Below are 21521 nucleotides of genomic sequence, written 5' to 3'. Positions count from 1 at the left end.
GATGACCCGCCCGGGGTCATTTGTTATATGAGTTATATAGGAAAAAATACATACAATCATATATCCTAGACTGATTAATTATAATTACCTGATCGACTTGACTGTGACCTACTTTCTTGTTTTTTAAGATTAGCCTTGAAATTTTGATGACATGCACAGTTTTGCACACCGATCTTAAAACTGACTTTCAGTCACCATGAATGTGACCTACTGACCTACTTTCTAGTTTTTTAAGATGCAGCTTTGAGATTTGGATGACATGTACAGTTTTGCACATCGATCTTAAAGCTGACTTTCAATGACCATGAATGTGACCTACTGACCTGCTTTTTGTTTTTTAAGATACAGCCTTGAAATTTTAGGTGACATGTACTGTTTTGCACATTGATTTTAAAACTGACTTCCAGTGACCATGGAAGTGACCTACTGACCTATTTTCTTAATATTTTAGCATCAATTTGGCATTTGAAACATGTAGCTCATATTACTCAGGTGAGCGATCCATTGCCTTTTGTGCATCCATAGGATCTTTTCAAAGATCTTATTAATTCATTTCTTCTGTAACAAAACTTTTCTTCTTTTTAACAACGTAGTAGTACCGTATATAACGTTAAATCTTTAATATATATATATAGGTTCGTTAATCATCTAGATTAGATAAACTACATTATCCAAATAGGTGAACAAAATTTGGAGACGAGAAGAATTTGTTTCAGACAGGAATGACCCGAGAATTTTTCTGTTTTGAATAAGTAAAGTCGCTTATTTATCTGATCAATTCAGTGTTTTAATCATTTTACAACATTTACATATTTAGTGTCGGACGCTTGGAACCACGAACCAAAAACAAAAACAAAAACTTAAATTGTTTGTTGCGTTTTAAAGGTCCTTCTCGGTGACTTGTTAATGTTAATTTTCAATTTCAGTTGTATCATTTTGCATATCATCATCTATAGTTGATATTTGAGCCGTGCCATGAGAAAACCAACATAGTGAGTTTGCGACCAGCATGGATCCAGACCAGCCTGCGCATCCGCGCAGTCTGGTCAGGATCCATGCTGTTCGCTTTTAAAGCCTACTGCAATTAGAGAAAGCATTAGCGAACAGCATGGATCCTGACCAGACTGCGCGGATGCGCAGGCTGGTCTGGATCCATGCTGGTCGCACACCCAATATGTTGGTTTTTCCATGGCACGGCTCATTTATTTCTATGTTAATCTTAAGCAGGTGAAATTTTATATTCCGTGTTGAACCTGTTCTTCCTATTCTAGGTACAATCGTGTATAGTGTGACCGCCACAGATGATGATGGTACAAACACTGATATTACCTATGCGCTGGCTGGTAAGTTTGTTTTACTGCATAGGATAAACAGCCAATGTTTGAAAAGTTGCTTTCACTGAAGAGATCACATCGTAAATGTCTGTGAAGTTTCTTTTTCAGTGAAAACCGTATTTAAGATAAATCCTCCGCGTTACTTCATTTTAAATTTATTCCTACACGAGTCTTTTTATATTTCCACATTCAGTTTACATAGTGACATTATGCGCATCTTACTGCACATAGTGTGTTTTTGGCGAATGTTTAATAAAAGCAATTTTCGGTTGCTGTGTTAAATTAACGACAGTACCGCATAAGTATTTGAAGCTGATTAAATCGGACTTCTTTTCGTCAGTCTTCTACACAGTGATCTCCCTTACCGATAGGTAGAGATTTCTGAAGTTGAAGGGAAGCAACTCCTACGTGCAGTTTGACCTTTCTTAAAAAGACTGCCCCAGTCAAAATAAGAAAAGTCATATTTGGAAAGTTATTATTTCGTACTGGTCACAGGAAGAGTTTGGTATATTGGGTTAAAATATAACTTCCTCCACCCTTTTTACACAGACATCTATTTCAGCTGGATATTTACTTGAAAATACGTATAACTCCACTTTAATATTTAATATTCGTAGGTTACTGTTTCAGTCTTACGATACGGGTACGTGCATGTGAAAGATTTCGTGAGCGTTTAAAGTATAATTTCATTCCGGTTCTTGTAAGACTAGAATGTGAAAAATAAAAATGAGTAGAATTAAATTGAGCCGTGCCATGAGAAAACCAACATAGAGGGTTTGCGACCACCATGGATCCAGACCAGCCTGCGCATCCGCGCAGTCTGGTCAGGCTCCATGCTGTTCGCTTTTAAAGCCTATTGGAATTGGAGAAACTGTTAGCGAACAGCATGGATCCTGACCAGATTGCGCAGGCTGGTCTGGATCCGTGCTGGTCGCAAAGCCACTATGTTGGTTTTCCCATGGCACGGCTCAATTAGACGTTTACGTAGAAGAATCGCTCTATATTGTAATATTACCCTCTTAGAAGTTAAAGATATCCAATGGCTATTATTCACTAAAATATTTTATCTTTAGGTATTTACTTCAAATATAGAAAATCCTTATCAAATGTATTTAAATGTTTTATATACATAAATTGTTTATATGCGTTCGGCGCTGCATTCATCATTAAAAAACATGCAGTGAGAGTCAGTTGTTAAAAAAACTTCCAGATTTTTAGTTGCTGTACACATTTATACTGTGTTTAGCTATACATGTGTACAATGTACAGTGTGTACTGTTTTAAACCTAATGCATAATAGTACTGTTTATACACATAAACATGTTAATTCTATCTTTACATAAACTATATGCAGTAACTGATCCTTTTCACAGATATGAAATTTAAATGCTCATAATTCGGCTTAAAAGGTTTAAAATGTGAATGACACTTTTTCCGTTATGAACATAAAATATACTAGTATAAGTACAATAATTGTTTTCTCAAATATTTGTCAAAGATTTGACAACTGATAGGCAAAGTAGAAAGTTTTATTGAATCTGCTGTTTTTTTTTTATTCTCTCCCTTTATGACTCTTACTGTAAAGATTCCTGTGCACTATTGAATGTAGCGCTTTTCTTATCATATAATTATGCATAACTTCTATTTGGATAGCAGTTTCATCTGTTTCTAACATAAAATTTAAAGGCTTATGGAACTTTAAGTCTAATACACTTGCAAAAACGATCGCATTTTCAATCTCAATAAATGGCTGAACATTTGGCCAATTTCGGGAGTCTCATCAGTTCAGTTTATTTTAGCTTTCTTTCACGTTTTTCACAGCATATACGACTAAACTACACCTATGTCTTGTCCATTTTACAGGTGCACCTGAGTTTGTTATCAATAGTAATACTGGAGATATATCGGTGGCTGCAAATGTTGTGCTTAACCTGGCAACGACATATTCCATCACCGTCACCGCAACTGATAACGGGAATCCCCCAAAGGCTACAGCAATAACTATCACATTTACTATTGTCACAAGTAAGTTGGAGTCTTTTTTCCAGACTATGACAGCTACATTTACAGTATTAACAGCTGCAGACTTTGACAGCTGCAGACCTTGATAATTACAGAGTGTGACAGCTACAGAATGTTATAACTACAGACTTTGAAAGCTACATTCAGTGAGAGCTACAGACTTTGACAGCTACAGATTGTGACAGCTACAGGACAGCTGTAGATTTTGACTGCTACAGACTGAGACAGTCATAAACTTTGACAGTTGCAGACTGTGAACAGTGCAAACTATGACAGATACAGATGCTGACAGCTACAGACTTTGACAGCTACATACTGTGAAAACTTCAGACTGTGCCAGCTGCAGAATATTACAGAATATTACAGCTACAACCTTTGACAGCTAAAAACTGTGACAGTTACAGACTGTGGCATCTACAGACTGACAGCTACAGAATGTTACAACTACAGACTGTGACAGCTACACAGTTTGCCATTTACAAACTGTGACATCTACAGACTATAAAAATTACAGGCTGTGACAGTTATATACTGTGACAGTTACAGACGGTGACAGCTACATACTGTGAAAACTACAGACTTTGACAGTTACAGACTGTGACAGCTACAGACTTTGACAGCTAGATGCTGTGACAGTTACAGAATGCTACAGCTACAGGCTTTGGCAGCTACATACTGTGACAGCTACAGACTGTGACAACTACAGACTTTGACATTTACAGACTGTGATGTCTACAGACATTGACAGCTACAGACTTTGACAGCTACATACTGTGATGGTTACAGACTGTAACATCTACGGACTTTGACAGCTACATAATGTTACAATACAGACATTGACAGCTACAGACCTATAACATAACTTTATTCTTTTAAAACGCCCGTTTTGTAAAAACGGACGTATTATGTTATGACACGTGCATCCGTCTGTCTTTAACCGCCTCGATAGCCTAGTGATAGAGCGTCTCTTTCGAGTGCGGGAGGCCGTGGGTTCGATTCCCGGTCGCGTCATACCAAGACGTGGAAAATGGTACCAGTAGCTCCCTTCCTTAGCGCTCAGCATTAAAAAGGAAACTTGCTTCTCTTCTCTCATACCCTCGTGGCGATGGGTTCCATAAGGAATGAGGTGTCGAGAGTGATTGATATAAGTTGTAGAACATGCTTCAATATCGGCCTAAAATAAATTACTATATAAATGGTCCGTCCGTCCGTCATATTTCGTGTCCAAAGCATAAGTTAATAACCATTCAAGATATTGACTTTAAACTTGGTATATTGGTAGATGACCATGAAACAATGTACAGGGTACATAAACCAGGTCGGTGGGTCAAGGTCACAAATAGAGCTCAAAGGTCAAATCTGTCCCTCATATTTCGTGTCCGAAGCATAACTTAATAACCATTCAAGGTGTGACTTTAAATTTGGCATATTAGTAGATAACCATGAGGTTATGCGCAGAGCGTATGAAACGGGTCGGTAAGTCAAAGGTCAATTTTGTCCCTCATATTTCGTGTCCGGAGCATAACTAAATAACCATTCAAGGAATTGACTTCAGTCTGGGCACATAAGTAGTTGGCATGTGGCGATATGCAGAGTGCATGAATCAGGTCTGTAGGTAGAAGATTAAGGTCACAAATGGAGCTCAATGGTCAAATTTGTCCTTCTTATCTCGTGTCCGGACCATAACTTAATAACCATTCAAGGTATTGACTTTAATCTTGGCCTATCGTTAGGTTGCAATAAGAAGATGTTTACAGCGCATGAATTTGGTCTGTAGGTCAAAGGTGAAGGTCACAAACTTTGTATTTTGTGTCCATAGCATAATTTAAGCACTATTCAAGGTGTTGACTTTAAACTTGAAATACATTTGGGTGGTGATGAGGTGATTTTAGGAAGGCAGCGGTCAACATATCCCCTCCTTCCAACCCCCTGCACCCACCCCCCTTCCGCCGCCCCACAAAAAGAAAAAACATATCTTTGACACATTATATATTTTGTGCCTTAGTATTCAAACATATGAATTTTGTCAGTAGTCAAAGGTCAAGGTCACAGTTTAATTTCAAACCTGTCCTTTTTTATTTTGTGTCAGGAGCACAACTTCAAAACTATTCAAGATGTTGACTATAAAACTTGGAATAAAAATTGGTGGTAATGAAGTGACTTGAGGAGTTACTCACCCACCCACCCCAGTACACATGCACATTAACCCCAACAACAAAAAATCACATCACTGCTGTCGTACTAAACCCCACAATCCCCCACCCACTGCCACATTACATCCCTACCTCCCCCACACCCATCCACCTCCTGTGGTGTAGAACTGCGGGCGTATATTGCCCCGCTTTGCGTAGTTCTTGTTACTTTTAATTAATAACAGATCAAAGTACTTTATAAATTAAAAAAACTGACGTATATCTAGCGGCATTCTCCTTGAACATCATTATAGGCTTACTTTTCTTTCTATTGCCAGATTATCATTAGTGAGATTCATTAAATACACACAAAATTCACCTTTTCTTACAATATGTCGGCTTTACACTTTCCTCAAGTGAAGAAATATTTAAGACCTAAAGATTCGTCGAAATGCATTTCATAAAAAGTGCTTAACGCTAAGATGCAATGTATAATAATTCTTTTTTTTTTTCAACAGAGCCAATGTTTGTGAACCTGGCTTCCGATACGACGAAAAGTATAGACGAGAATGTTGGTGTTGGTATCACTGTTTTTACCGTTACGGTCAGCGATGAGGATACACCTACTGGTCTTACCGTTTCTATAATAAGTCAGTTACCCGATGATGACAGGTTTGAAATGGACGGAAACACACTGGTAACTAAGAACGATCTAAACGCGGAGTTACATCGATCGTACACTATTAAATTTCGGTATGTATCACAATGCAGTGAACATATTGTTATTGCTCCCACCTTTTTCGAAGGATAAAGGGGGGGACACAGAAATAGGTTGCGTCCTTCCTTCCGTCCGTCCGTCCTTTAGTCCGTCACACTTCGTTCCCGGTCCATAACCCAGCCATCCATGAAGTGATTTTGAAAAAACTTGGCATAAATGCTCCTGATAATAAGACGACATGTCACGCGCAAGACCCAGACCCCTAGCTCCAAGGTCAAGGTCAAACTTAGAAGTAAAAATTTACCATGGTCTGTTTCTTGTCCGATCCACAAGTCTGCCATTCATCAAGAGATCTTAAAATTACTTGGCACAAATGTTCCCCATAATGAGTTGATGTATCATGTGCAATACCCAGAACCTAGCTCTAAGGTCGACATAATGTCATGTGCAAAGGTCAAGGACACAGGCACCCAAGTTTACTTTGTTTTTCTTTGTACATGAAATTACCTCCCTTTTTTATGATAAAGTACAAAACGTGTGTTTAATCAGTTTTCCCACTAATTTAAAAAAGAAACTAGAGCTGCTTTTGAGAAAAGCGCATGTCTCCCACAACTGCCTAATCATCTGAATATTAAGTCTTACTTTATATACTGTTTACTCACAGAAAATATACCTTTCATAGTTGGAGTAAGCGGCCTATCGGATAAGTGTTGGAGTAAGCGGCCTATCGGTAATTCAAGGGCCACAATTCCGAAGTGCCTGGGCCGATTTGGCTAGTTATCAAACCTGGCCGAGGACTTATTGGCAAACACATTTTTTTCAAGTTTGGTGAAGATCGGATGAGAAATGTTCGATTTAGAGTGCGGACAAGATTTGTGACAGACGGACACACAGACAGACAGACAGACAGACAGGAGTAAATCAATATGCCTCCCACCACACAGTTGTATGGGAAACATAATTATGTTTTAAGTAAGATGATTGGTATTGATATAAAAAAATATTAACAATTGTAAACTTGTAGAATGCAAACCCAGTCACAAGTTATAACTTAAAGTTCTTGTAAAGCCTTTTGAAGCCTCCCCTCGGGTGAATTTTTGTTTTAGTTTTTTTAAGCCACATAGGCCTTGGTTTATCATAAAGAATATACCTAGCTGTTCATAATAAAAGATAGAATGTGTATTTTCTGGCTGTGAACTTTTAGATGGTTACTTTTGAAAATATGTGTGCCGTCCTCATGCAAGTGTTCATATTCAAATCCAGAAAGATTGTGATGAAAAAAACTACTAAGTTTAAAATTATATTTTAGTAAGTTTAAATTGAACATGTATATACCTACGTACTTAATTAAACTAGTATGTAAATGATTACAGGGTGTCTGATGGAACATATACTACAGACAGCGCAGATCTTACTGTCTCTGTTAATGACTTGAACGACAATACTCCCTCTATTACGTCCGTATCTGCCGTCACAATTCCGGAAAACAAGGCTGTATGTGAGTACATGTTCCAGTTATGTACCTTCTAAAAACCTGCTTACCTTGTATTAATTATTCATACGTTGTCAAGTGTTTAAACTGATTATCTATGCACGTTTTCATCTGATGCAGCTCAAATAATATCTAGTTTATGGATCGCTGTTTATTTTGTAGGAACAGCGCATGTTTTTTACTGTTATAACATCTGCAGAATCCAGACAAATTGGTTGGTGCCCGAACCCGGTAGAGTTCCAACTTATCCCGAGGGAATCTGAACATGTGATAACACGAAATGAATATGCGCTAAATTCTAGCATAAAAAGCGTAAAAACTTTATCTGATTCTTTCACTGGTGGTAGGTGCAGATGGGAATATCCGGCTCGAGGGTAACTGTTTTTGGCGGTAACGAGGCTCAGTCGAGTAAGCGCTTAAACAGTTACACGAGAGCCGGATATTTCCATCTTCACCTACCACCAGTGACTGAATCTTTTCCTTGCATGCCATATTCAACAAATAATATTAAAAATAAATTCGAACAAATGATTTTCTTATAGCACTTTTTTCTTATAGTAGCATATTAACAAAGAGCGGGATCTTTACGTCTGTAAACAGGAAGTACGTCATGACGTTACAAAGACGAAAACAACGTTACAGTTCCGGTTTTGTTTTATCATCTGCAGCGAAACGTTATGTTATTTCTGTAAAGTGACGTTTTTTGTTGTTGTTTTTTAATAGAGCAATATGTTATAAAGAACAAAGTGAAACTATCAAGGTATTTGATTTTTATCCCGTTTTACGTAAAACATAATTGTTACTACACAAATATACTACGCAGATGTGATGTAGTTCGTTATACGTCATTTACAGCACGAGAGTCATCTTACATCCCGGACTGAAAGACGGGGTTTTCCAGCACCGGTAAAATCACCAGAAACCCCAGTCTGGTATGCAAGAAAAATGAATTATTTTTCTTCAACGTCATTAAATTTCGATGAAATGCACGGGAATGTTTGCGTTGTTTTATCAGGTCGACGTCATTTCCTTGATTATCCTTTCTGGTTCCGTAACACATTTTAGCCGTGTCATGAGAAAACCAACATAGTGGGTTTGCGAACAGCATGGATCCAAACCAGCCTGCGCATCCGCGCAGTCTGGTCAGGATCCATGCTGTTCGCTTTCAAAGCCTATTGCCATTACAGAAACCGTTAGCGAGCAGCATGGATCCTGACCGCGGCTCATTTACGCTTTGCCACGACAAGCGCATAAAAAGGCGTTTTAATAGCACGTGAGCGCGAGAAATAGCATCTAGAGCGGACGCAGTTGTCCAGTGGTAACAGTCTGACTACGAAATCAGGGGTCTTGAGTTCAAGCCCCCGCTCCTCCAACTAAGAATTAATATAATATGAAATAAGGCAGTGCCTCAATCGGGAATCGTTACAGTCCATTAGCTTGCCCAGAAATATGAGTTTGTATCAATTTAAAGGTAGATTTTGGAATAAAAAACAATACTGCACATATTTGTACTGATGTGCAAAACGTCTCTGTATAATACAATTACTGTCCTACCCATGATTTTCTAAGTACAAAAGTACAAAAGGGGACATAGTTCTTGCAAAAAGCAATGTAGAGTTACGGTACTTGCTGTCAGCTTTTAATGGTAAATAACTGCTCCAAGTTTTAAAGCAGTAGCTTAACCTTAACGCAAAACTTAAGTACAAGTATCTACTAACATAATAATGCTAAGACAATGTGTTTAATGTCTAAACACTGTATTGGATGGATGTAGCATTAAGAACAGTATTTGATATATTAAACTAGGTAGATCAAACTTTTCCTTCTACAGGATCTATGTTTTTAAACCTATACTGAAAAGCGATTGACTGAATAAGTTTGTAGATGTAGTTGTGAGTGTGTCAATTATGAGTGGAATAACATTGCCCCTTTTTTGAAATAAGGACTTTAATTTGTTACAGAAATTAAGAAATAAACTCAACCTCTGTCTTTGTTTACATTTCTCGTGTAGTTCCGGTCAATCGCGCCGCCTCAGGAGTATCACTGGCTCTTTTTTTCAACTAACCTCCATAAAAAGTAGGAGCCAGTGTTTACAGCCCGTGTGGTGGAAGAAGACCCCCAGGTGCCCCTCCCTGCATTATTTCATCACGAACAGTCACCTGGGTAGAACCACCAACCTTCCTTAAGCAAGTTGCATAGCTTCCTCACATGTAGAATTGAGCACCCCGAGTGAGGAGTGAGTTTCGATGCGGTGATTTGAAGTCAGTGACCTTAACCACTCGGCCACGGAGGTCCCTTCCTTGTTACGACTGTAAAAATAACGTTGATAACTTCTGCTAGGTAGATATATGACAATCGGTACTGCGAGTTGTTTGCCTCATGTCAGATTTGTTTGGCAACTCAATACATGTACATTCATCAGTATTATAGGATCAGTTTATAAATTATGAAATGTGTATGTTTACTTGATGCTTTTAACGTATATTTGAATACTGAGAATCTTTCCTGATTATAAAGTGTTTATTCAATTTGAAATAAAAAATATTTATATGAACTGTTTACATATTTATATAATACTATGAGAATCTTTCACTGGTTGAAGGTTCAGGTGGAAAAAATGTGGCTCGTGGTAACTGTTTATGTGGTAACGAGGCTCTGCTGAGTAAACGTAAACAGTTACCCGGCAGCCAGATGACAGTGAACCTATTGAGGTATATCTCAGGTAAACTATTTTACAGGTGTACTTTGGTTTTAGTTGTAGTTGTTATTATACAAACCGCACATTTATTTTCAGCCTCAACGTCGGTAGTTGTTGATATAGCTGCAACAGATAATGATGCTACATCACCCAATAATGATTTGACATACTCTATAATTTGTACGTATACTTTTCATACGTTTATTGACAGCAAAATTGTATCCAGTAGTATCTTGTCCTGTCTTCGATCTTGATCATTTAAAGGTTTCTCCATGTCACTCGATAATGTCTTGTCCTATTCCATAACGTGCATTAATAATGCTATGTATTCTTAGTTATGTAAATGTTTATGGCACGCCAATTGTCCAGTAATTATGTGAACCCAGGTTCACGGTCGAAAAGCTAGGATTAACGCTAGATAAACCAGGTTTTTCGAACGTAAAACCATTATTTTTCGAATACAAACCTATATTTTCGAGCGAAAACATAGGATAACGCCGTAAACCATAGTTCACGCTCGTACACGTAGGTTCATGCTTGTAAACCCAAGTTCACGGTCGTAAACATAGGTTCACGTTCGTAAATTAACCGGGGTTCTCGAGCGTAAACATGGGATAACGACCGTAAACATAGGATAACGACCGAAATTCGTAGTTCAATCGAGAAACCTAGTTTATCAAACGTGAACCACGGTTTACGGTGGATATATTAGGATTATAAAATCAACTATGAATTTCGGGCGTGAACATGGGTTTACGGCCGTGAACCTATGTTTACGAGCGTGAACCTAAGTTTACGAACGTTAACCCATGTTTACGACCGTGAACCATAGTTTACGGACGTGACATGTATGGCAATTGTCCAGTAATTACGTGAACCCATGTTCACGGTCGAAAAACTAGGATTAACGATCGATAAACTAGATTTTTCGAACGTAAAAACATGTTAACCTAAATTCTTTCGAGCGAAAACATAGGATAACGTCGTAAACCGTAGTTCACGCTCGTAAACGTAGGTTCACGTTCGTAAAACCCCAGTTTACGGTCGTAAAATTAGGTTCACGTTTGTAAACTATGGTTCACGCTCATAAACCCCGGTTCACGCTCGTGAACGACTGAAATTCATAGTTCAATCGAGAAACCTAGTTTACGGACGTGAACCTATGTTTACGAGCGTGAACCTTTGTTTACGACCGTGAACTTGGGTTTACAAGCGTGAACCATAGTTTACGAACGTGAACCTAGGTTTACGTCCGATAAACTAGGTTTCTCGAACAAAACTATGATTTTCTGTCGTTATCATATGTTCACGAGCGTGAACCTATGTTTACGGTCGTAAACCCATCGTAAGAGGCGACTAATAGACATTTCTAACGTAAACGTAAATCGGAAACGGATTACTGAATCCGTAAATGTTATTTGCAAATAATGGTCTAAGGGAGATACTATTGCATTACTTTTGGATGAAATTGTCTCCCATAGACCACAAATTAGCCTAAAATTTTACGGATTCAGTATTCCGTTTCGTAATTACGTTTACGTTAGAAAGTTCTAATAGGGTCTTAACACTTGGTTTTGCTGTAACTCTGTGATTCCAGCAGGTATGCAAATTTTGATTCCATACCTCATGTTTTTATTTCGATGTAAATGAGATGTGAAACCAAAATTTGTAGTTCTGTTTGGCGCCCTATAACCTATACTGTGTTGGTGCGCCGTAAAACCCAAATAAAAAAAAAATTCACGATGGTTTACGCTCGTGAACCCAGGTTTACGCCCGTAAACATAGGTTCACGCTCGTGATCTTAGGATAACGACCGAAATTCATAGTTCAATCGAGAAACCTAGTTTATGGAACGTAACCTTATGTTTTCTTATGTTATCTTATGTTTTCGCTCGAAAATATAAGCTAGTATTCGAAAAACCTGGTTTTATGTTCGAAAAACCTAGTTTATCGATCGTTAATCCTAGTTTTTCGACCGTGAACTTGGATTTACGTAATTATTGAACAACTGGCGTACCATAAATGTTGCTCTATGTCACCCAATAATGACTTGCCTTCATAACGTGTATAAATAGTGTTATATTTTCGTAGTTATTTATGAGTTAGGTCCATGTTTCGGAGAAAAAAAAGTTTGAACATCATTAAATCATAGAAAGAAAGCATTGTTTTACATGAAATTTAAACAGCATATAAAACATGTATATTATTCCACAAAACCATTGTCAATTTAGTCATATATGTATTAAATTCCGGAAAGGGACTGCATGAAGGGCCACACTTCTGGACAGTTCAACGCCTTTAAAAACTCACCATATTTAAAAAGCTGTTACATGTCTTCGTTTTAATGCATTTGCAACAATGTACCAGTGTTTAAACTTAACATAACTACGTAAAACATCGTTTTTGACAATTGTTTACATTTATTTCTTTACAAATGGCATTCTTTTTTAAAGGGGGACAACTCCTTTAGAATATTTTAAGTATCCAATTCTATATGACAGAACAGTAAAACATGTATTGGACAGAAGTTGTTTGTCAAGATGTTGTTCGTTTACTAATAATTTCTGTTGTTTTGGCATATACTGCTAAACCTTAAATGTTGTCCATGTCACACTATATCATGAATGTCTTGCCCTATTCCATACGTGTATAAATATAGTGTTATGTCAGATTGCTCCATGACACTCGATAATGCTTCGCCCTATTCCATAACGTGTACAAATAGTGTTTTGTATTCGTAGTTATTTAAAGGTTGCTCCATGTCGACCGATAATGACTTGCCGTAATCCATAACGTGTACAAAAAGTGTATTTAAAGGTTACTCCATATCACCCGATTAAGCATTGTCCTATTCTATATCGTGTGCAAATAGTGTTATGTCTTCTTGGCCGTTTAAAGGTAACTCCATGTCACACGATAATGCCTTGCCTTATTCTATAGCGCGTAAACAGAACGTTCCGGTCTTTTTTGTTATTCAAAGGTTGCTCCATGCCGCCCGATAATGCCTTGAAATATTCTATAAATTTTATGAATATTTTTCTTGTCTTTCAGCCCTCTATGGACTGCTCAAAGTCGCCCAATAATGTTATTACGCATTGACATATTTAATAACTAGGAGAATAGCGTCTTGTAAGCCGTTTAATGGATGCCCAATGTCTACCAATAATGCTTTGATATATTACATATCTTGCATAAATAGTGTTATGTCTTCTTGATCATTCAACGGTTGTTCAATGACACCTTATATTGTTTGGCATATCCCATATCTTGTATGCATATTTTTTTATCTTAGCATTTTCAAGACTGTTTCACAGGGGCTAGAACCTAGGAAACGGTTTCTGCCCTATAACTTGAGAACCACTTGACCACGAACTGTCAAATTCGATGGCATGATTAGTCTTATAATGTAGATAATCCCTATTTTGGAGGGTTCAGTACCTCAAAGGTCAAGGTCACAGGGACCCGAACCTTTAAAACGGTTTCCGCTCAATAACCTAAGAACCATCCGACCAAGAACCTCCAATTGTTTGACTGGGCTTATAAAATAGATGATCCCTATTGCATTTGGGTTCATTAGGTCAAAGTTCAAGGTCAATGGACCCGAACCTTTAAAACGGTTTCCGCTCAATAGCATGAGAACCACTCAACATAGAACCTTCAAACTTGTTTGTTCGATTGAGCTTATGAAGTAGATGATCCGTAATGTTTTTGGGTCAGTAAGATAAAGGCCTTTTGTTACATTACTGGATCGGTATATTGTATAACTTCATTTCTTTACTACCAGTTGAGGATTGTTCTTCGCAAGAACGAAACAAAATGTTATAATCAATCTTGACAATAATGTTTGAGGTTATGATAATCAATTTTTTATTAATATTTTTATTGCAAATATAATATGTCCAGTTATCAAACGTGTGTTAATCTTCCTAACATAAAAACGAGTCCGAAATAGGTTCTGTTTAATCTACAATTCAGCTGGAAACACTGGAGGTTTATTTGGAATCATCCCCGCAACTGGCGTAATCTATCTAACAACAGCTCCCAGGTCTATGTCTGTGAGCCAGTATATTCTAAAGGTCAGTGTCGCGGACAAAGGAACACCATCTAATTCAGCTTCTATTGATGTTACGGTGAACATTGATCCTAGTAAGTATTTGAGCCATTACATTAAAATCATATTATTGTGAAACCATATGGTATAATTATTGCATAATGAATAGTTTCAAATACTGATTTTTCTTGTGTTTATGCAGAAACTAGAAACTAGTATCTTTTAATTCATTTATCTACGGCAAAAAATCAAATTCTACCCTATTTTACAAATAAATGTTATTTGTGTTGCCATTGCCACCGAGATCCCAAAGCACTCGTGCACCATGAGAATATAGAGGTGTATAAATAAAAGTCTCGTGACGTGATGAAACCAAAAATACAGACTGAGTTAGTTTCCATTAAAGTCATTTTACGCTGTTTCTAAATATTCAACTGTATGATATTTAGTTAGTATTACGCATGATTTGTCGCAATAATTACAAAAACATATGCCATGCACGACGATGTCTTACTGCTTTCATGACATTCTCAAGCCACACCTATAAATGCCTTCGGTGATTTACAATCATTGAAACTCTTGAAATAGATAAGATAATTCCTTCGAAATTTCAATATTTTTGGTCCTAATACAGGTTTTGTCTTGGAACGACCATTTATATTCGTGATTGACTAAACTTTCGTGGATGTCGTGATTGCATCATTCCACAAAATTTACTCCCAACGAATATGTAAAATTCCTGTTCATGTTTTCTTTAAATGTGAAAACTTACAAATATTGATATCCCCAGGAAAAGGTTGTTTTGCCAAATACCATGATTTTCTGAATGGTTTTACAGTACATCAATTTGATATTTTTAGTTTGACAAATATACATGATTCAGTCTTGTATATCGTTTTACCATTCAAGTTTAATAATTCTTCTTTCACATTTTTTCTTTTTTTGTTTGTTTTGCCTTCTTAGCGATTAGTCAGTACAAGTCGCGTGTTGTTCTGTTTCTAGGTGCTTGTTATATTTTTCAGTCATCTGTACACAGAGTGGACGGACAGGCGTTACTGTTTTAATTGCCCTACATCCGTAATCGTCCGCTTGTCAGTCATGCGGACAAGTACCTCTGAGTCATTCCTTGAGCTTCCTGCCTAAAGCTTACACTGAATGTACGAATATGTAACCACAAGATCTGAGTCGTGTTCGAAAAGAAGCAAGATTGTTCTATGAGCTATATCCCGTGAATTAGTCAAAATTGTTAGAGCATTACAGGTCATGTTTCGTGAGAAATCTTCATAAACCTTTCGCAGACTGAAAGATAATAATTCATAGATCGTACATGCCTGATTATTTGCTACGATCTATGGTGGCCTGTTTGTACAATATCGTACTGTCGGGAGCGTCATCGCGACAGTACGGTATGGTACAAACAGGCCACCTTATCCGAAAGATTGAATAGATCAAGCATTTCATGAATGTTTGCAGACACAGTGAATGAATGTTCAAGCAACCCATGTAGGAACAATGGCGTTTGCACTTCATTTGTTAATGAATACTCGTGCGCATGCGCAAATACAGGCTTTACTGGAGCTAACTGTGAGACTAGTAAGTTTCTTACATTCTTGTTGCAGCATTTACATACATTCCAGCAAGTAGAAGATATAAATTTTCTAGTGTAATGTTTGACCCAGATTGATTCATCATAATTTCGTAGTATACAGGTGCTTTGAAACTAAGAAAGTTCGTTTCACAACAAGTTTCTGGACCATACATTGACACAGTATTACAGTATGTGCAGACAGTGTTTTAATTTCTTATAATCTATATAGTATGTAAAGTTATCATTATATCAGTTTTGTTTCTGAGACATGTTCGATGAACTTCTATCATAAAACCATGCAGTCACACTATGATAAAGCTAAATGATGTTAAAATGTTTTTTGCAGATATTAACGACTGCACGAGCACTTCGTGCAAGAATGGCGGAACGTGCATAGATGGTGTTAATACTTACAGCTGTAACTGTGCTGCAGGGTATATAGGAACGACATGCACACAAGGTATCATTGTCACTAGGTCATTTCACCTCGTCTGAAAAGTAAAGCCCGTGTATTTTATTACAAAACACATACTTTGTACAGCCCCTTTACTTGTCATTATACAGTCCAATCTGTATCCAGCAGCCTGCAAAGGGAGACTGGTTGGCTGCTTGAGACAAGTGACTGCTTAAGACAAGTGGCTGCTTAAAACAGGTGACCGCAAAGTCAGGTTCAAATGTATGTTAATATAGTTAAATGTTAACATCATTTCTGTTTATAGTTCAATCAGTATTTATATATTTAAGCTTGTACGAGCAATACATATGGAATTGGGTGTGCGCAAACTTGTAACTGTAATGCATCAAGACTGGTCGAAAATGTAGGAGCACAGCAGTGTAATCACGTGACAGGGGCGTGTACCTGCAATGCAAAATGGACAGGAAATGATTGTCAAACTGATGTTGATGAATGCACGACGGTATGTTTTCTTTAATTAAATGTAATTGTATTTCTATACTCAGTCTGGGACTTATGCATTTTTAGGTATAATTACAAAACATCAAAACAAAAATGTGTAGAGTACAAAAGTCTGCTTCATTACTGTTTTAGATTCTAGTCGTACAGCTGATCTTGAAAACAGAAAATTGCATTAATTCAGTAATTAATTCAGTACATGTACATTTCTGGAGATACGAAACGTGTGTAGTACGACTGGAAAACAAATCAGTATTGGTCAAAATCAATAAATACAATGGCCGGGCTGTTTTACGTATCAATAGCCTTTTTACGGTTGAACCACGTTTAGATGAATGACAAATAATAAAAAAAAAATTCGGTTGTTACCAAATATGATTCAAACCAATATTTTTCTTCATCCATAAGAAAGGAACCATTAATGCTTTAAGATGGAGTGTTTGGTACCTTTATTACCAACAATAAACTAGCACATGAAAAATAGTATATGACTAAGTAAGTTCAACAAAACAATGTCCGCCCTACTGTCTAAGCAAAAACGCATTCCATCCTACAACAGTCTGAGCATTAAAGTGTGTTCCGCTCTACAGTCTGAGAGAAGAATTCATTCCGCTTTACAGACTGAGTAAAGTACAATGCGTTCTAATATATAGTCTGAGTAAAATATTTACGTTCTACTCTAAAGTCTGTGTAAACAAACATGCGTTCTGCTCTACGGTCTGAGTAAACCATTTACGTTCTACTCTACAGTCTGGGTAAAACATTTACGTTCTACTCTACAGTATGAGTAAAGAAACATGCGTTCTGCTCTACAGTCTGTGTATAACATTTACGTTCTACTCTGCAGTCTGAGTAAAGAAACATGCGTTCTGCTCTACAGTCTGAGTAAAGAAACTTGCGTTCTACTCTACAGTATGAGTAAAGAAATATGCGTTCTGCTCTGCAGTCTTAGTAAAACGTTTACGTTCTACTCTACACTCTGAGTAAAGAAACATGCGTTCTGCTCTACAGTCTGTGTATACGTTTACGTTCTACTCTGAAGTCTGAGTAAAGAAACTTGCGTTCTGCTCTACAGTCTGAGTAAAGAAACATGCGTTCTGCTCTACAGTCTGGGTAAAACATTCACGTTCTACTCTGCAGTCAGAGTAAAGAAACATGCGTTCTGATCTACAGTCTGAGTAAAATATATACGTTCTACTCTACAGTCTGAGTAAAGAAACATGCGTTCTGCTCTACAGTCTGAGTAAAACATTTACGTTCAACTCTGCAGTCTGAGTAAGACATTTACGTTTTACGCTACAGTCTGAGTAAAGAAACATGCATTCCGCTCTACAGTCTGAGTAAATGGTTTATGTTCTTCTCTACAGTCTGAGTAAAGAAACATGCATTCTGCTCTACACTCTGAGTAATACATTTACGTTCTACTCTAAAGTCTGAGTGAAGAAACATGCGTTCTGCTTTCTGAGTTAAAAACATTTACGTTCTACTCTACAGTCCGAGTAAAGAAACATGCGTTCTGCTCTACAGTCTGAATAAAGAAACATGCTTTCTGCTCTACAGTCTGAGTAAAACATTTACGTTCTACTCTACAGTCTGAGTAAACAAACATGAGTTCTGCTCTACACTCTGAGTAAAATATTTACGTTCTACTCTTAAGGTCTGAGTAAAGAAACATGCGTTCTGCTGTCTGAGTTAAAAACATTTACGTTCTACTCTACAGTCCGAGTAAAGAAACATGCGTTCTGCTCTACAGTCTGAATAAAGAAACATGCGTTCTGCTTTACAGTCTGAGTAAAACATTTACGTTCTACTCTAAAGTCTGCGTAAAGAAACATGCGTTCTGCTTTACAGTCTTAGTTAAAAATATTTACGTTCTACTCTACAGTCTGAGTAAAGAAACATGCGTTCTACTCTACAGTCTGAATAAAGAAACAGGCGTTCTGCTCTACAGTCTGAGTAAAACATTTACGTTCTACTCTACAGTCTGAGTAAACAAACATGAGTTCTGCTCTACACTCTGAGTAAAACATTTACGTTCTACTCTAAGGTCAGAGTAAAGAAACATGCGTTCTGCTCTACAGTCTGGGTAAAACATTTACGTTCTACTCTACAGTCTGAGTAAAGAAACATGCGTTCTGCTCTACAGTCTGAGTAAAACATTTACGTTCTACTCTGCAGTACGAGTAAAGAAACATGCGCTCTGCTCAACAGTCTGATTAAAACATTTACGTTCTACTCTACAGTCTGAGTAAAACATTTAATTTCTGCTCTATAGTCTGAGTAAAGAAAAATGCGTTCTTCTCTACAGTTTGAGTAAAACAAAAACGTTCTGCTCTACAGTCTAAATAATTTCGTTCTCTTCTGCAGTTCGAGTAAAACAATTTCGTTCTGCTCTATACAATTTGAGCAAAACAACCATAATCTGTTGAGCAAAACAACTGTCTTCTGATGTACTGTCTGAGTACAAAAATGCGTTGTGCTACACAGATTAAGTAAAAAAGTAAGTTCCTCACTGATTTCTGAGCTCAAAAATGCGTTCCACTCTACAGTCTGTACAAAAATGACTACAGTCTGAGTAAAACAAATGCAATCCGTACTTCTGTCTGAGCAAAACAAATGCATCTTGCTCTAAAGTCAGAGCAAAACAAATGCATTTTGCCCTACGGTCTGAGCAAGAAATAATCCGTTCCGCTCGGGATCCGGACATTTGCCCCCCAGGACATTTGCCCCCCAATGAAAAAGTGGACTGCTGGACATTTGCCCCCCAGTTGAAATGGGAAATAGGACATTTGCCCCCCCCCCCCCCCCCCAGTGCTTATTTCTGAAACGGACATTTGCCCCCCAATATTTTTGTCCCCCAGTGATTTTTTAGGAACTTGGTACAAGACATTCATCATATTTTAGGGGACAATGACTGATTTAATACAATTTTGTAGTAGATAATTGCCAAATTAACAAGTTTGAGTGTTAAAAACATTGCACTAATTAAGAAATTATAACGCTGTTATGAGCACCTTTATTACTCAATAATATGCTATTATTTACCTTAACACCTGAAAGTAATTAACATATTTATCAAATTATTATCAATAAAACAGTTTTTTTTACTGAAAATTGCCTTTTAGAGTAATTTTGTTAATAAAACAACAAAAAATACAGTTATATATACTGGCATATAGGACACAAATATTGGGGGGCAAATGTCCATTCCAAAAATAAGCAATGGGGGGCAAATGTCCAATCTGCCATTTCAACTGGGGGGCAAATGTCCAGCAGTTCATTTTTTCATTGGGGGGGGGGGGGGGGGGCAAATGTCCTGGGGGGCAAATGTCCTACAACCGTTCCGCTCTACAGTCCAAGTAAAACAGTGTGTTCCGTTCTTCAGTTTTAGTGAAAAGAATGCCTACAGTCTGAGCAAAAGTTTCCGTTCCGATCTACAGTCTGATTAAAACGATTTCGATCCGCTCTGAGTAAAACAACTGTGTTCTGCCCTATAAAGCCCATGCAAAACAACTGCCGTCTTCTCTATAGTTTTAGCAAAACATTAGCGTTCTGCTTTACATTCTGGGTTAAACAACTGCATTCTGTTCTATAGTCTGAGTAAATAAATGCGTTCTGCTTTACATTCTGGGTTAAACAAGTGCATTCTGTTCTATAGTCTGAGTAAATAAATGCGTTCTGCTTTACATTCTGGGTTAAACAACTGCATTCTGTTCTATAGTCTGAGTAAATAAATGCGTTCTGCTTTACAGTCTGGGTTAAACAACTGCATTCTGCTCTATAGTCTGAGTAAATAAATGCGTTCTGCTTTACATTCTGGGTTAAACAACTGCATTCTGTTCTATAGTCTGAGTAAATAAATGCGTTCTGCTTTACAGTCTGGGTTAAACAACTGCATTCTGCTCTATAGTCTGAGTAAATAAATGCGTTCTGCTTTACAGTCTGAGTGAAACAACTGTGTTCTCTCCTACAGTAGGTGCAACAAACTAAAGGTATAAGTAATTATTTACAGAAAAATACCTTTGTATACAATTTCAGAATGCTAACATTTGTACCGCAATTGCAAACCAGGCTTGTGAAAACACCATTGGAAGCTATTATTGCACTTGTAAACAGGGGTACAGGAGCACAACAGACAACACATGCGAGATAAGTAAGTGTCTTTTTCCATACCGTATCAGTTAAATAATGGGCTTAGAGCTAAATCAGTTAATGGCATTCATGTCCAACATGTTCCAGTGTTAACCTTTACAACATGTTGACTCGACTATTCGAACGATAGGGAGGATTATTGTACTCGCCCTGACGTCGGCGGCGGCGGCGTGGCCGTCGCCGTCGCCATTGCACTCCGGTTCAAGTTTTATGACCAGCCTCTCAGTTTTACTATGTCTTCTTTATCACTGACCCTGTTACCAGTAAACTTCACATAAGGGTTGGTCTTCGTCAGGGTCATACATCCATTATTTTAGGGTCAGGTATCCTATAGGTCAATGTCACTGGGGCCAAATGTTGAAATAGTGTTGTTTTAACGTTTTAAGACAAACTTCTAAAGTTCAGTATATCTTACTGGTAT

The 21521-nt window shown here is 37.5% G+C and overlaps 1 protein-coding gene across 1 annotated transcript in view; it reads left to right on the top strand.

Moving 5' to 3' along the window:
• The window catches only part of LOC123546916 (protocadherin Fat 4-like), a 52642-nt gene that overhangs the window by 15424 nt on the left and 15697 nt on the right, over positions 1–21521 (top strand). Inside the window, exons 6-15 of the mRNA XM_045333564.2 lie at positions 1272–1343; positions 3198–3359; positions 6007–6241; positions 7580–7704; positions 10493–10576; positions 14372–14542; positions 15921–16040; positions 16382–16495; positions 16780–16952; positions 20987–21101. Of these exons, the coding sequence (XP_045189499.2) occupies positions 1272–1343; positions 3198–3359; positions 6007–6241; positions 7580–7704; positions 10493–10576; positions 14372–14542; positions 15921–16040; positions 16382–16495; positions 16780–16952; positions 20987–21101 (1371 nt within the window). The remainder of the gene's footprint in view (positions 1–1271; positions 1344–3197; positions 3360–6006; positions 6242–7579; positions 7705–10492; positions 10577–14371; positions 14543–15920; positions 16041–16381; positions 16496–16779; positions 16953–20986; positions 21102–21521) is intronic.

The sequence above is a fragment of the Mercenaria mercenaria genome, chromosome 9 (assembly GCF_021730395.1).
Source record: "Mercenaria mercenaria strain notata chromosome 9, MADL_Memer_1, whole genome shotgun sequence".
Taxonomy (NCBI): Eukaryota; Metazoa; Mollusca; class Bivalvia; order Venerida; family Veneridae; genus Mercenaria; species Mercenaria mercenaria.
The sequence above is the reverse complement of the archived record's forward strand: the minus strand, read 5'-3'. Positions and strand labels throughout refer to the sequence as shown.